This window comes from Cryptomeria japonica, chromosome 1 (genome assembly GCF_030272615.1).
Source record: "Cryptomeria japonica chromosome 1, Sugi_1.0, whole genome shotgun sequence".
Classification (NCBI taxonomy): Eukaryota; Viridiplantae; Streptophyta; class Pinopsida; order Cupressales; family Cupressaceae; genus Cryptomeria; species Cryptomeria japonica.
Window position 1 is genome coordinate 458864858 of NC_081405.1, and position 16440 is coordinate 458881297.

Genomic DNA, 16440 nt, shown 5'->3' on the forward strand with positions numbered 1-16440 from the left:
TCAGATTGGCGGTTTTGAGAAGTTTTAATAATGTTCAAGTAATTGAAATTGGCAGGCTCCCAGCCAAACTCCCTCCCACGTGAGAATAGCCCAATGGAAATATTTGAAACTCTAGGAAAATGAAGATTAGTAGGTGTATATGCCAAATTCTCCTACTGGAGTGTGGCATTGAAGTTTGGGGAGTGCATTTTAAAGCTCAAGCAAATGCCAATTTTGCTTAAAACCAAATCTCACGTGGCATATTAAGCATATAAGTTGTAGCAAATGCCATTAGCAGTGAGAAGGGCAAATAAATATTCAGGTAGATGCAATCAATAGGAGTAAAGCCCCTTCCACGTGTGAGTCAAAGGGCATCAAATAAAATTTCAAACAATTGCAATTTGCAAGTGTAAGACAAACTACTACAACCTGTATCAGCTCCTCCCCTGTGTGGTAGATTAAAGTCTTTTGAAGTTTGAATGCAAATGAAGATGAGTAGGTGTATTGCTATACTCCATTAGCTTAATGCTAAACTCCTCCTTGTTGTGCATAAAATGGATAAAGGCTCAAGAGACTTTCAAGCAAATGCTCTGGTAGATTGATCTCTTATCAATGCTAGTTGCTGGCCATAAGACCACATGTTCTGTTTTAATATGGACAATATATCTTCTGAGTCAGAACCCTACTTCACTGAAGAAAGCACAAGAGGAGGCTGATATTTTTCCTGGAGGTTATAAGGTGGATGTTGGTCTAGATATAATGATTTCTGTTTACAACATCCATCATTTACCAATGGTATGGGATATGGCTGATGAGTTCATACCTGAGAGGTTTGATTTGAATGGTCCCATGTCAAATGGGACAAACACAGACTTCAGGCTCATACCCTTCAGTGGTAGACCACGTAAGTGTGTAGGCAATCATTTTGCATTGCTGGAATCACTGGGTGCATTGTCAATCCTACTACAGAACTTCAATTTTGAGCTCATTCCAAATCAAACTAGTAGTATCCTCCATGACATGTTGCAGAATAAAATAAAATTTTGAAGAAGTTTGAATAGCAAATGAATGCCGAAACCTTTTTCTGCTTGGAGAGTTGAAGAAGAGCATTGAGCTCCCAAGCCAATAAGAAAAAGCCTTGCCCTGTGTGGTGGAGGAGAAGCAGTGTTAAAACCAAAGCAAAGGACATCATAAATCTTCCAAGCAATGTAAGTTTCAAAAATTGCCATTAACACTCTCAAAAAAACCTTCAAAACATTCAGTCTCAGGAAAAACACTTTATCCCACATTCACTAGGAATTGGGGTCTTCTGATATTTTTAAGTAATAACACACACAACTAATATGTCAAAGCCATCAAGGCTTTTGACGGATGATGCCCGTTGGGTGCCCAAGGTGGGCCCACGTGTGGGCATGCTTCCCGAGGTGACTAGAGGAGGTGATAGACGACGATAGGTGGACCCCATGCAGGCATGCTTCTTGAGGTAGACTGGGAAAATTTTGCAAAGAAGGATCGGCTTAACCAGTGAGCAGGTCTGAGATGATCCAACGAAGTGTGTTGATTCGCAGGCCGAAGGTGCTCACCGGTTAGAGGCTACGAAATGGTGAAAGGCAAAAAGCTCAGCGAGTTAAAGACCCTGCAAGTTTCGGAGATCGGACGGCTTACACGACTTCGCGAAGGAAAGTTGCTCACCGGTTAAGGTCCACTAAATGGCAAAAAGCATCTTGGAAAATGAGCAAGGTTAAAGGTCAAGCAAGTCTTGAGCAGATCGACGGTGCGCATGGTTTCGTGAGGCGAAGATGCACGAAACATACCGTCTGTGAAATGGCGAAAGCCAGGTGGTGATGATGTGGTAGGTCCAGTCAGTGCTCCAGCAGGTGGGCCCCAGTGAGGTGGTTGTTCGGTGGCGCATCGGTTGCGTGTAGGTGGAGCTTAGGTGGTGATGATGTGGCATCGAGGTGGTGCTGAGGTGGCCGACAAGCAAGTGGACACGTGGCGGAGTGATGAGGTGTCATCCGAGGTGGTGCCCAGTGGACCCCATCGACCAATTAGAGATCACCACGTGGCAAGGCGTCAGGCCAAAAGGGAGGCAAAAATCAAAATTAAAATCAGTTTAAATACATAGTGCAAACCATATTAAAAATTGAAAAATTTAAATGATTGTGCACATGTGAAGAATTAATTTGTTCAGGGCTCAATTTTTGGCCAAAATATAAAGTATTATATATTACCGGAAAGCTCTCAGAGTGAGGAATCCAATTAGGCTATTAAATTTAACAAATATGGGATATTTCAGGAGCAGTTTCCATGGGAAAGAAGAAGGTAAAAGAATTTCAGCTAAAGAAAATAGACACTTGGCAATGTCGGTTGCAGATCTGATCTTTCCCTCTCTTCTTATTCTCAATTCTTCTCATTTGTAAGGGTTCCAGAAATTTGGAAAAATGCTCCAGATTTGATGGCTTCTATTTTATAAAGATCTTGACCCAAGTTTGTAAATGCTTCTATTTGGTTTTAGGGTATAGAGATTGCAGTGCAGTGCTGTAAATGTGGTTTTAGTTGCAGGTCTTACTTGTGTCAGGAATGATTAATTACCCACCATATTGTCTCTATGTATGCATTTTAGTATTATGAATTCAATCCTCAAGGAGGATGAAATTTGTCAATTTAAAGGAAGTTGTGTGATTGTTTGTGGGTATCCTTCAATGAAGGTTTTAAATTTTGTAATCAATCATGAATAATGGAATGTGTCCCATATTTGATAATGTTGTGAATGGATCTGAGTAATGCATTGGTATAAGGTATTAATGCAGGGATATTTTGTAAGGAAGACAAATTTGCAACTGCGATTGACATATTTGCAATTTTGTGTGAGACTCTGTTGCCCAATGAACAAGGCACTGGTCTTGCAAGTTTGGGGATGTTTTCAGATCAAACAATTTAAAAGACAAATCTAATTTCCCTTTGTGTTTAGGGGTGGTGTTATTTCATTCCAAGCTCTTTTTCATCTGTGGTTTATACAGATTTAGCCAATCTGTAATGTGTTTCTAAATTTGGTGAGTTTGTGGAATGATCTATCTACTTATTGTTGATGTAGTTATGTGTCTGTAATCGTTGTTTAATGCATCAAAAGGGTGTCCCCCCCTAGGTCTAGCAGAACCTGAAGTACAAGAGGATCATTAGGATCCTATGTTATGTTGTCCAAGCCCTAGAGTGTTTTCATTGATTGAGATTGGCTTTCTCATAGATCAATTGCAGGTGTACTTGGGTTAACCAGATTTGGTGAACAACAGGAACTATGACTAGAGGTGACACCCACTGACTATTCGATATAGGATAGATAAATCCAACATTTAATAATTTTTGTAGTTTCTCTTTAACTATCTCCCTTAATGCAGGATTAACTCTTCTATGTGGTTTTCTAAGAAGTCTATAGTCCTCTTTGATATAAATACGGTGGGTACAAACTTTAGGATCAATTCCTTGCATATTTTTTAATCCCACGCAAAAAGCGTGTTGGTGACATTTAAGCAATTCAACCAGTGTTAACCTTTGAGTCTCTATGAGTTTATTGTTGATATTCAAATATTTATTTGGATCAAATTCCACTTTGACAGTAAGATCTACCTGAGATGCCTTAGAAAAATGAGAAGTGCAGACTTCCTGCAGCAACAAGGTATGCAATATATCAGTGGTTGCAGGAAAATCCGACGCTGTAATATTTGATGTTAACTCCTGAGACTGCTACTCCAGATTAAACCAATTTGCTAGAATTTTAGAGAGGATCGAATCATCATCCTAGAGTTATATGAATGATTCTCTATTAGTCATCATAAGATGATTGACAGAGTTGACTTCCTCCTCGAATTCTTCTCTCACGCTAGGCCAAACAACTTGTTCTTGATCAAATTGGGGCTGAGTAGGTGAATAAAGAGCCAGAGTTTTAGTAGTATTTCCATAAAAAATAGTCATGTCCCCTGACCAACATCCAATATATGCATTGGCTATAGAAAGCCAAAGTCTCCCTAAAATAACTGGATATCCGCCAATGTAGTTTTAGGAGACAAGATCATAAAATATATCAAACATTCCTAGGAGTCTAAAGTAACGACAACATCTTCAATCACATTAGAATGAACCATGGAATTGTCAGCAAACTGCAGGTGAAGAGGGGAAAAAATAGCAAGGTGAAATTAGATGGTTAGTATTCAAACAAAGCATTCAAACACATAAAAACATATAAAACACATAAAACACAAAAAATACTATTTATACCTTGCTAATTCTAATAACTCAATGATGAACCACTAGTACCAAATCGGTACTAAGAGGGGGGGGTGAATCAGTACAAACACAAATACAGTCCAAAACTGGTTTGACAACAAATACTCCAAATGACTGACAAATAGGGATACTGATTAAAATAGAGTGCAACTGGTAACCTCCAGTACAGCTCAAACAGTCATAAACCAGTCACTTACTAAGCTTTCCTCTTAGCTCAATACTATACTACCATTACGCTCTCATGCATGAATAGGTAAACTAACATTAGATCTTCATAACAATGAGTTCAATATGTTTTATAGACAGGCATAAAACATAGAACCATCATATACTCAACAGGTAAAAACAAAGCATCACAAGATAAAAGCATTACACATGACACACATATTTTTCACGTGGAAACCCAATTGGGAAAAACCATGGTGGGGATGAATACCCACAAGTTGCTTTTGAACTCTTTTGAAGTCCGCTTTGTTAGGAGCCTTGTCCGGTTGAAGACATTACAATAGGTTCTGCTAGGAACTGATCCTGTTAGGGATCACCTGGTTAAGGGATGGCTATAATACCCGGTTAAGGGTTAAACCCAGTTAGGGTTACGTTGTTAGAGGATTTCAAGAACTCAATAGCTAAAGGATCTCCAGAGCTCTATACCTTTTCAGAACTCATTAACCTCGAGTTACCCTGTTAAGGGATTTGAATCAAGCCAATTAAGACTACCCTATTAAGGGATTTTGCATCAAGCCCAATTAAGGCTACCCTATTACAGGATTTCACAACTGTTGAAGTGGTTAGAGATCAACAGGAATTACAATGATCTGATAACAACACTCAATGCTAATGTAGATCCATTTTGGCTCCTCTTCTCCTTCTGCACATTCACTTTATAGGTATCTCTTCTCTCCTTTGGTCTGGAAAGAATCATGTATCACTTCCCTTGGATACACACTCACAACTTTTGCCAACAACCTTAGAAAGAAACACAACATCGACCTTATAGGAAATAGATAGGTCAATAGCAAAAACCCTAAACCTGTTAGGTTAAGCAATTCAAGCGGTTCAATCTTGACCGTTGAATCATGCTGCATTAAATGCAACAATCTTGAATCGATCTCAAGACATTCTCCATCATCCATTTTCCACCAATTTCATGGCGGCTGATAACCCATCACACGTTATCACCGTTTGACAGACTTCACACATTCCTGAGATAGATAGGAATAGTCTTCTTCATGCAAGATCCTTCACGCGCACAAAGCTTACGTGGCAACATGATTTGTTCTCCATTATACTGCTAACTCATCACACAAAGATCACTGATTGAGTCACACAGGCTTCAGATACTCCAACTGGAAATCCTAAAATGGAAACTACCTACCAACTGGTAGTAACACAATGCTTCCATGTGCCAGTTCCCATAACTGCATGCTAGTTCATCTTGAACAAATATGCCGCTTCACTTTGGCATATAAACCAGTTCATACATATGCTGGTTCCTCTCTCTTTTCACCTATCACATGTGCTAGTTCACACCATGTCACATATTGACATCAATGACAACATACAATATCATTATGTCTTCATGTCGGTTCACATAATGCCAACAAATTCTTCCTTCTCCTTCAGATTAGACCTTTGGTGAAGTGAAGAATGCGCCCCTTCCTCACTTGAGTGGAATGGTCCTTGATGGGAATGTGGAATTCTCTCCAAGTGCTCAACTGGATAGGTTTGATAGGATTTGATAGGATTTTGGTAGGATTTTGGATGGATTTGAATTGAAGGATTGAAGGAAGAAGAGAGGGGAGAAAAGAGAAGCATGAGGATGCTATGAGAAGAAGTGGCCCCTTTGTAAGGAAATGATCATCCAACTTATAGATTGGAGGAGGCCAATGAAGGGCCAAGATTGATTTCCTTATGGAGGGTTGAGATTGATTTGAGATAGAAGGCATGGATCAAGGGTGCCTTGGGAAAATAAACAGGAATATAAAATTCCTTGGGGAAAGGGGGGAGAAATTTGAATTTCAAACATGAGGAATTAAAAATTCCAAAATAAGGATGCATTGAGGGATTCAAAGAAATTTGAATTTTTTTGAGAGACTCAATGTTGATTTGACATGAGTGGGAATTAAAAATTGAGGCATAATGATAAGCATGATTATGAGAGATTATAGAAGGATTAATTAGGTTGAGTGGGATTAGGAAAAAAGTGATTTGTAGGAATCACATGACTAGGTTAATTAATTAGAATTAATTAACTGAGTGGGATTTAGAAGAATTAATGATTGAGATGACTTTGGAGGAATAAGGGAATAATTAATTTAATTGATACCTTAATTATTGGACTATGGTGATAGAATTAATTAAATTGGATTTAATTAATTCTAAGAGGAATAAGGATAACATAATTAAGTCAATTAATTATGTTGACAAGCTTAAATTAATTGAATATTAATTTTAGGTGTCTACATTTTGCCCCTTTTTGATATAGCATCGTGAAATGATGTTATATCAAAGAAGAATAAAATATAATGGAAGAAAAGGATAAGGACTAGAAGCATGATGCCCCAATCATGAGATGAGGAAGAATGTCAAGGAGGAAAGATGAAGAGGAAGTATTGGTATGCCCCCTCAAGAGGACATACCGGTTTGAAGAACACGGGTGTGCTCTTGAAAAGGATGAGAAAATGAGATGATAAAAGGATGAAAATGATGAAAGAGGGAACGTGGATGGATTGGAGTTTTTGTGAATGAAATGAGATAAAGAAATGAAAAATGGATTGAATTTCTTGTTGAGAAGATAGTGGAGAGAAAACATAGATTTGATATTGCTGTGGATAGTCTACACCATGTATTATAAGAATCAAGATGATATGAAGATCTGGGGCATGGACTGATGCTCAGTCAAATAGGAATGTATTGCACACAATCATGCAAGTGTTGATAAACACTAATGCAGGGTTGTTGGATGGTACAAGTAAAACCTTCAAATATACCATGCCATGAAAATTATGCCCCATTATACACTAGCCAAGACATACCAAGATATGGATGATCAAGGAAGTCTTGAAAAAGTATAGTCCTGGAATACAAGATGAAAATTAAAGAGAAAATATCAAGCATGCAAACAACATGCACATGACCAACTGAAACCTCTTGCCAAGAGAAAGATATGGATTTGAGTAAATTGTCGAACTAGGGAAGGATGCATCCCGATGGGCAGGTGATGGATTTGGGTGCACTTCCAGATATGGGAAGGATTCATCCTGATGGGTAGAATGATGGATTGATTGATGGATGACAAAAGGCAAGTTGGTTATGCAAGATCTATAGATGAGAGGATTGTTGCTTGGATTTGATTAGCAAAGGTGCTAGAATTAAGCTCAAGTCAACTTGAGTTCAGGTAGATCGGAAAATCTTAGTTTGATGGATTGGATAGGATTGGAAGAAAGCTAAATGATTAGATAGGATTGGGGATGGGATTAATGATTGAGTTGGAAGAGATGGAGAATATGATTAGATGAGATAAGATTGGATTATAAATTGGATAGGATGGGGTGTATTGGTGGATATGATTTAATTGACTAGAACCAATGACAAGGGAGAACCAACGATTGGTAAAAGGGTGGATGGATGGAAGGAGGGAGTTATTGTTTGGATAGGAGATAGATGGATTGAATGGATGGATATGTATAGGATATGAAGGATTGTAGGGTAGGGTGATGGAGACCCAAGGACTATGCTGCAAAGGAGTGAAATGCCCCACACTAGAGGTAGTGGAATTAAGGATGATGGTGGATAAAGATGTGTGAGAGGGAAGGATAATGTGTAATGAATATGGGTGGTAGAGGATTAAGGCTTGAATGCTCCAAAGAATACATGCATATACATTATTTTTCCTCTATATGATCAAGACAAAAGATAAGAATGGAGGATTCATTTTGATAGGATGAGGGATATGAGATGGAGGATATGGATAGGATAGTCAAGATCAAAGATAGGAAAGGAGAATGGACTTAGATAGGATGCAGAGGGACGAGAGGATTGCATGGATGAAGCTTGCCCCCAAGTGTAGAGTGCAAGAGGATGAGGGAATCACACATGATGCTTGTTTTCCAAGTTTTCATCATGGTACTTGCCCAAGGGGCCACAAGAAGTGGTTTTCACCATTGGATGAAATTATTTTTCTTTACTTTTTTTTTTCTGATTTTTGATTTATTTATTTTTTTGTATTTTTCTTAATTTTTTTGAATTTTGAATTTTGAATTTTTGGAATATTTTGGATGGATGAGGATGAGGATGAGTGGATATGGAAGATAGTGGATGTGTGAAGGAGGAAGGAAGGACTCAAGCATCTAGTTCCATGGATAATATCCCTTAGTATTACTTTGAACTGGCTGTATGCTCATAGGTGTTGGTAACCATAATTGGGGAGATGAAATGGATAGGGGATGGAAAATAAGGATTAGGAAAGGATTGGATTAATGAAATGGGATTGTGAAAAATGGATGGTGGATGATGGATGGCATTTTGAAGAATTTGTGGAAGATCAGCATCGGCACACACCTTGAAGGGTGGTGGAGTAGTGGAGGAGAGGATTTTGGATTAGATGGAGGATAAAGTGTGGATTTTGGGACATGAAGACCCAAAATAGAAGAAGGGGATGATGGAGTTGGGATGGTGGATTTTGGGACATAAGGACCCAAAATGGATTTTCAAGATGGAGGAGTGTTAGATGGAGGATTGGAGGACTTATGAATGGATGGAGCTTTTGGATTAGAAAGTTTGGATGCCAATTTTGATTTTACTTTGAGATGCATTTATTCTTTGAGTAGTTTCGGGATCCACATAGTTTTTGTTTTTTTCTTTTGGGGCCTTTGCGACCTTTTTGATTTTTCTTTCTTTTGGCTCATATTTTTCTTTTGAGCATGTTGTTTTGAGGGGACATGTTGATCTTTTAATTTTTGTGGATTTTGAGCTTTATGCTTTTTAGATTGGGCATCCAAATTGCTTCCAATAGCAATGGGATGGGTGAATGAGGATGAATGACTTAAGGATTTTCTAGATGATGGGATGATGGAAGGAGAGTGGTAGGAGGCATTCAATGATGTGTGCCTTTGTTTATCTTGCTTCGGGATTATTTGAGGTGATAGGGTGGTGGATGGAGGGATGCAAGGACCCAAAATGGATGGAAGGAATGGAGGATTTAGCTTTGGAATAAGGGTCCCAAGATGGATGTGGATGATGGGGGATAATGAGATATTGATTTGCACGAAGGACTTTTGGATTTAAGAGGAATAGAGGATGTACCAACATCTTGAGCATTAGGTTGAGGACCCTTATTATTTTGGAAACAAGATGCAAGTTTATTTTGAGGGGGATGAGATGTGGAAAGATGATTAGGATCTTTAGGTGGATTGGAGTCATGACATGGAGATGGAGGGATACTTTGATCTTGACTAGGGAGGTTATCATGAGATGGAGTGGGAGGGGTGATTGGATCATAAGATGGAGGAGGATCATGCGATGGTGGGAGAAGATTGGGTGTAGGAATCATATGATCATGAGAGGAAGTGGAGGGAATGACATCAATAGATGGAGAGGATTCTATGCTAGAATGCTTTGGAACAAGCATTTGGCATGTTTGGAGTTGTGGGGATTATGTGATGGAGGAGGATACAGGAGCCTTAATGTGAGTAGATGGAGGAATGTGAGTATTATGAAGTGTGAGGTATTGAGATTTGTTTTGAGGTGGAGGTGATTGGGGTGGATGGAGGACTTGGGTATACTTGGCAACTTTGTTTTGAGGTGGGGATTTTGTCTGCTTTTCTAGCATGTCTTGGATAAGATTATGGATGATGGATTTGGAGGATGTGGATAATACAAATTTTGGAGGATTAGGATTAGATGGAGAATTGGGATTAGATGGGGGATGAGGATTGGATGGAGGATTAGGATAATGGATTGGGGAATTAGGATTAATTATTGGAGGACTGTGGTGTAAAGGATTTGGATGGGGAGGAGAGGTAATGAATGTGTTGTAAAAGGATGGGGATTGAGATATGGATGGGATGGGAGATGAAGGTATATATGTGGATGAGGGATAATATGTAGATACGGCTGGGGAATAAGATGGATTTCCCTTATCAAATGTAGAGGAAGGATAAGAGATATGATACAGATTGGGATTGGGTGTAATGTGTTGAGATGAGATGGATGAAGGTATGATAGGTGGACGAGAGATTATGGGACTGACTTGGTAGGTAGGTTGAGGTGGTTCATGAACTTCCATGAGAATTTTCTCATACCAAGCTTTGAAATTATGGGTAGCCATGTTGAGAATGAGGGATTAGATTGGAGTTAGATAAATGTGTCTTGGAGGAGAGAGATGATGAAGATGATGTTAAATGAAGATGAGGATTAGGACTTGGCTTGGAATGATGATGGATTAGATTTGATTGGATTGGTCCTTGGATTAGGACTTAATTTGATTGGATTGGTCTTTGGATTATGACTTGATTGGATTGGTCTTTGGATTAGGACTTGATTGGATTGGAATGGGTCCTTGGATTAGGACTTGATTGGATTGAATGGGTCCTTATATTAGAACTTGATTGGATTGGAATGGGTCCTTGGATTAGGACTTCACTGGATTGGATGCGTTAGTGGATTAGGACTTAATTTGTTTGGATTAGTCCTTGGATTTGAACTTGATTGGATTAGAATGGGTCCTTGGATTAGGACTTGATTTGATTGGATTGGTCTTTGGATTAGGACTTGATTGGATTGGATGGGTCCTTGGATTAGGACTTGATTTGATTGGATTAGTCCTTAGATTTGGACCTAGATGGGAATTGATGATGAATTGGATTTGATTGGATTAAAGGATTGGATGATTGCTTGATGGAGGATTGGATAACTGAATTAGGAAGATGGATGGATTTGATTGATTGGAATTTTGGAGATTTGATTGGATTAGAGGAAGAATGAATATTAGTTGAGGAAGGATGATTGTTTGAATGGATGAAAGTGGATTGGGGATTGGAGAATTATTTGGATAGATAGAAATGGATTAGAGATTGGATGATGACAAGATGGAATTTTGGAAAGAGGGAGGATTGATTGGTTGGAGGAATGATTAACTTGGCAAGAGATATCAAGCAATGAATACATGTTGGCCACTGATGCACATAGAGAATCCAAACACAACATGCTACCCTAGGAAGTTGGATGAGGAGGAAAACATTTTCTTACTAAATTAGGTAGACACCCAATAGCTAATCAGAATACGATCATTGGGTCTCACACAATGGATTCCCAATGCCGTACTAGCCGACTCCAAATGCTAATGGGGGCATGATATGGCAAGTCTCTTGGGGGAGTCACTATCTCCCATGCACAAAGATTATCCACCTTTCTGAGGTGAACCAAATGGCCTCTATTCCTAGGGTTTTTAGTATGGATTTCTGTTTGAAGACTACTCCTTGCAGTCATGCAAGAATGATTGAGGCCTATAGCCCTACACAGTACTAAGAAAGATGTAGTCACACAGGTGTGATTGAGACCTTGGGGGGGCCTACAAAGTGCTGAATATGAGAGTGAAGTCTCAAATTGCTGCGTCCTCCAAAAATTTCATCTCAAGAGCCCTATTTATTATAGTGAGTCAAAATGCCTAGGTCCGACCATACTCACTTGGGTCGTTCCCCTCTCACCACTACCTAATTAAATTGGGAGGGCAGGCCCGCTAAGGGTAAAATGTGCAACCAAACAAGAAAAGGTTCGAGGGTCAGGATTTTTGATTGTCTATACAGACAAGAGCATACTCTCCTACCTCTACACTTTCCTCAAACATAAGAAGCAAGAGTTCTTTTATCCCTTAATTATATCTAGGTGCCTAGAATGAAAAGATTAAGGAAGACATAATGTTTAGTTGGATTTCCTTAGGCAACTTGCAGAATACAAGATCAGTAGTTTTGTTTATGTCTTTGACCGCTCCGGCAGGACCTACAAAGCTCAAATATTTTATTAGTAGACAAAATTCTACAGAAACAATGCTCACGCTATTCTGGAGACACCTATGCTAATGTGCCTGTGCAAGTGCAAAAGGAGGTCTGAAAAAAAAATAGTGAAAAGCACAAAATTTAAATAAACATAGAATATACCTAAGGTGGATGCGATGTTCCAAGGGTGGTCACGCTGAAGTGCGTGCGCTCGCGCTGAAGCAGGTTAGTGAACAAAGATTTGATATTTCAAAAATTCAAAAATGGGCGGGATCCTATCGGAGCACCCGCACTATTTGCAAAGTGCTCACGCTAAAGCGACAGTTCTAAAATGAAAGGATAGCTAGATGCAAAAACTAAATAATTTTTTGATTTCTTAATTTTTTATCCTTTTTAGTGTGTTTTTCAAGAATTTAAACCAGAATAAAGATGGAAGATGGAAGAGTAGAAGGGAGAAGAAGGATTCAAAAAATTTAAACTTCTATCCTACGCACTAAAGTGCGTGCGCATGCGCCAAAGTAGGCAGTGCTTGCACTGATCCTGTTGTAGTCACACTGTTCTACAGTCAGTTGCGCTGTTCTGACACCTGCGAGGAAAAACTCAGAAAAACTTGCAAAAATGATTAAATCTACGGATGTGAGTCCCACCGAGCATTCTAGAATGAAGAGGGGAAAAACCAGCATGGTGAGATTAGATGGTTAGTGTTCAAACAAAGCATTGAAACACATTAAAACATATAAAACACAAAAAGACTATTTATACCTTGCTAATTTTGCCTTCTCTTTTGGATTGGACCTTCAGTGAAGTGAATAATGCGCCTCTTCCTCACTTGAGTGGAATGGTCCTTAATGGGAATGTGGAATTCTCTCCAAGTGCTCAACAAGATATGTTTGATAGGATTTGATAGGATTTTGGTATGATTTTGGATGGATTTGAATTGAAGGATTGAAGGAAGAAGAGAGAGGAGAAAAGAGAAGTATGAGGATGCTATGACAAGAAGTGGCCCCTTTGTGAGGAAATGATCATCCAACTTATAGATTGGAGGAGGTCAATGAAGGGCCAAGATTGATTTCCTTATGGAGGGTTGAGATTGATTTGAGATTGAAGGCGTGGATCAAGGGTTCCTTGGGAAAATAAACAAGAACATAAAATTCCTTGGGGGAAGGGGGGAATGGTATTGGCAGTAGGAGGAGGCATTATAGAAGGCTGTTGTGGTTGTCGGTGAGGTTGCTGACAACCAGGTGACTAATTTGTCCATTGTTGACCTCCTCTCCATTGAGGGGTAGGTTGCCAATTCCCTTGGAATGATTGCCATGGTCACTAAGAGTGAGATCAATTTCCTTGTGGTTGCTGCCACTATGGAGTTTGATTGGCAAAATTTTGCCCTTGGCCTTGAGGATTATACTAATTTTGATCATTTCCAAAGTTTTGAGCACATGGAGATTGCCATTGATTATTTTGTGCATAGGAATTTCCACTATAACCATAAAAATAAAGTGGATCAGGAGGCATACCTTGTCTTGGAAAATTTGGCCTCCTTTGAGCAACATAGAAAATTTGTTCATAATCTCCTTGTACTGTCTCAAAATCAGGAACTTCAAGATTTGCAGCCATCTTACATTTGTAGTCTCTTTTCTTTTTTCTACAATGTGGGTATAAATCTGCAAGGATTGCATCAACTTCCTCATGCTTCTTCTTAGCTTGGAGTGTGTCTAACTGAGTAGCCATATTGTTTGTGATATCCTCCTTAAAATACTTCAAAAGGTGGCTAAGCTCTATTCGAGAAACTCCATTATTGGATGTTGATGAAGAAATTCCTAGCTTGAAACACCTACTCTTCTTAGAAGAAGATCTGGAATACTTCTGACAAATTTGACCAATGTCATTCCATTTTTCTTGTGTTATATCACCACCTCCCATAAGATCCAAAGCATCTGTGCATTCATCACCGATTCCCCTTAAAAATATTAACTTAAGAGAATCTTCATTTAGAGTACTATGCTTGGACTTCTTGACACTGAATAAAAATCTCTCCTGATAATCTTCTAAACTCTCATCTTCCTTTTGTGTCATTCTAAAAATATCATCCTCATGGTGGTCAGTCCCTCTATAATAATCTTTATATTTCACAAGAAACAATCATTTCATCTCATCACATGTAGTGATTGTACTACTCTCTAGACTCATAAACCATCTCAAAGATGATTCTTTTAAAGTGGCAGGAAATATTTTGAGTCTATGGGCATCTGTAGTATAATCATAACTGGGATAGAGGACATGAAATTCAAACAAGAAATTGTCGGGATCCTCTGTCACTAATCCATAGAATTTAGGAAGGGAAGAAGCTGGAATGTTCTTGAGATTAGCATTATCATGCAAATCAGAAATGGGGAACTCAAATGTTGGGTTCATAGGTGGAGGTAGGTTATTCCCACCAAGGGGGTGGATTTCCTTGCATTGGTCTTTGAGGAGGAGTTACTAAACAAAGTTCCTCTTCAGGAGGTTCAAAGAGGAAATGAAGGTTGTTCTTAGAAAGCTCAAAGTCAAGCGGGTTCAAATTATCTGGGGCTTGGTAAAGTGCAACAAAAGGATTTACATATGGTGCTTCATATGGATTGAGTCTTGTATGAATAGGATGGTTAGGAAGGAATCTACCTTGAGAATCTCTTCTTTGCCTATGCATGCAGATTCATGAGAATTACTTAAAACAAATTGAGTTATAAAAAATAACCATACTAAAAACTTGAAAATTCATAATTGTAACATGTTCTTAGTTTGACACCATCCTTGACAACGCCACCAAAAATGTTTGCCTTGCCAATAGGAACAATAACTAGAGCTAAAGTCTCAACCCAAAGATTATTCATTTATTATGTGTAGCTATTATCTCCATGACTAAAGTTCATTTACTTGTCAACCCAGGGACGTATTACTTGAAATAGGTCTGCACAGTATATGCACTAAGTTCTTGCGATAGTTATTCTGCACTACTGCAACAACTAAATATATTCAAAATAAACAAGTGAAAACATGATTGGCTACAAGAAATCTTAACATTAATAGAAGATTCAAATTAAATAATTGTTAACTAAGTTAAGAGCTAGAAAACATGAATTACTATGTCTGCTTTGGCTGCAGGAACAGTCACAAGATCTGGTTCCAGTGGCCACAAGAACAGTCAGTCTCTAGAACATCTACTGCAGTAAAGAGAAAATTAATCTAACAAACACACATGAATACTCACCAAGTTTCCCCCCTTGGATGAGTGTATCTAGACTTTAAAGATGATTCTATATACTCGAAATAACATAAATTTTATTCATTATTTTCAAAAGTCGATACAACACATGAAATGAAAGAAATGCTTCAGGTTCTGAAAAACACTGTCTCACACCGTCTATCTTTGTCTTATCTTGTCTTTTTCTAACTAACTTCTGAGAAGTGGTGCAAGATTTTATTTAAAATAAAACTATAACAAACTTCCTACTATCTAGATTATGCCCATGAAATAAGGAGGAAGACATTTATGACTACTAATAGAAGAAGTTATCCACAGAAAATGTGGAACTCAACTAAACTGCAACCAAGAATATAGCATGGCGGTGTTACAAGATTGATGTTTGTTGAAGAAAAACATAAATGAATCTGGTATCACCTTTCTACTCCTTTTCCAATTCTTACACACACCATCTTCTCTTCTATTTTGAATGTTTAACCACCCTTGAATGTCTCCAACTACTTTTATGACGTGATTCAACATCTGGCTTGCAATAACCACTTCTGTATCATCTCATTTATTCTTGCATTTTAAAAGATAGAACATACAAGCATACATATATATCTATTTTCATTAATCATAACACATTCATTCATAAATGATATTACCTATGATAATCCACATGGCAACAGGAATAATAGGTCAAAACAATACAGTATTTAATGGGTTTAGTTATCATCCATAATGCACATAGTCAAACTTTAATACATCACATGACTCAAACACTATCCCAATATGCAACTTAAAACATGGCAAAAACTTATTAGTTATAGGAATAAAAGAGCTATTATTTCAGCTCATCACTCATCATAAAGGAGCCTCACTGACTACAAAAGAAATCCAGACTACAATCTAGAAAGATGAATGAACTGCAAGAATAGCATCTCCTATGCCTGAGTACAGTTCCAG

At 38.3% G+C, this 16440-nt stretch overlaps 1 protein-coding gene across 1 annotated transcript; it reads left to right on the plus strand.

The window, feature by feature from the left end:
• The first annotated feature begins 591 nt into the window (after positions 1-591).
• Positions 592-15460, plus strand: LOC131857744 (carotene epsilon-monooxygenase, chloroplastic-like). The gene is made up of 2 exons (XM_059210452.1): positions 592-883; positions 15393-15460. Exons 1-2 carry the CDS (start codon positions 592-594, stop codon positions 15458-15460), a joined length of 360 nt encoding a protein of 119 aa, XP_059066435.1.
• The last annotated feature ends 980 nt before the right edge of the window (positions 15461-16440 follow it).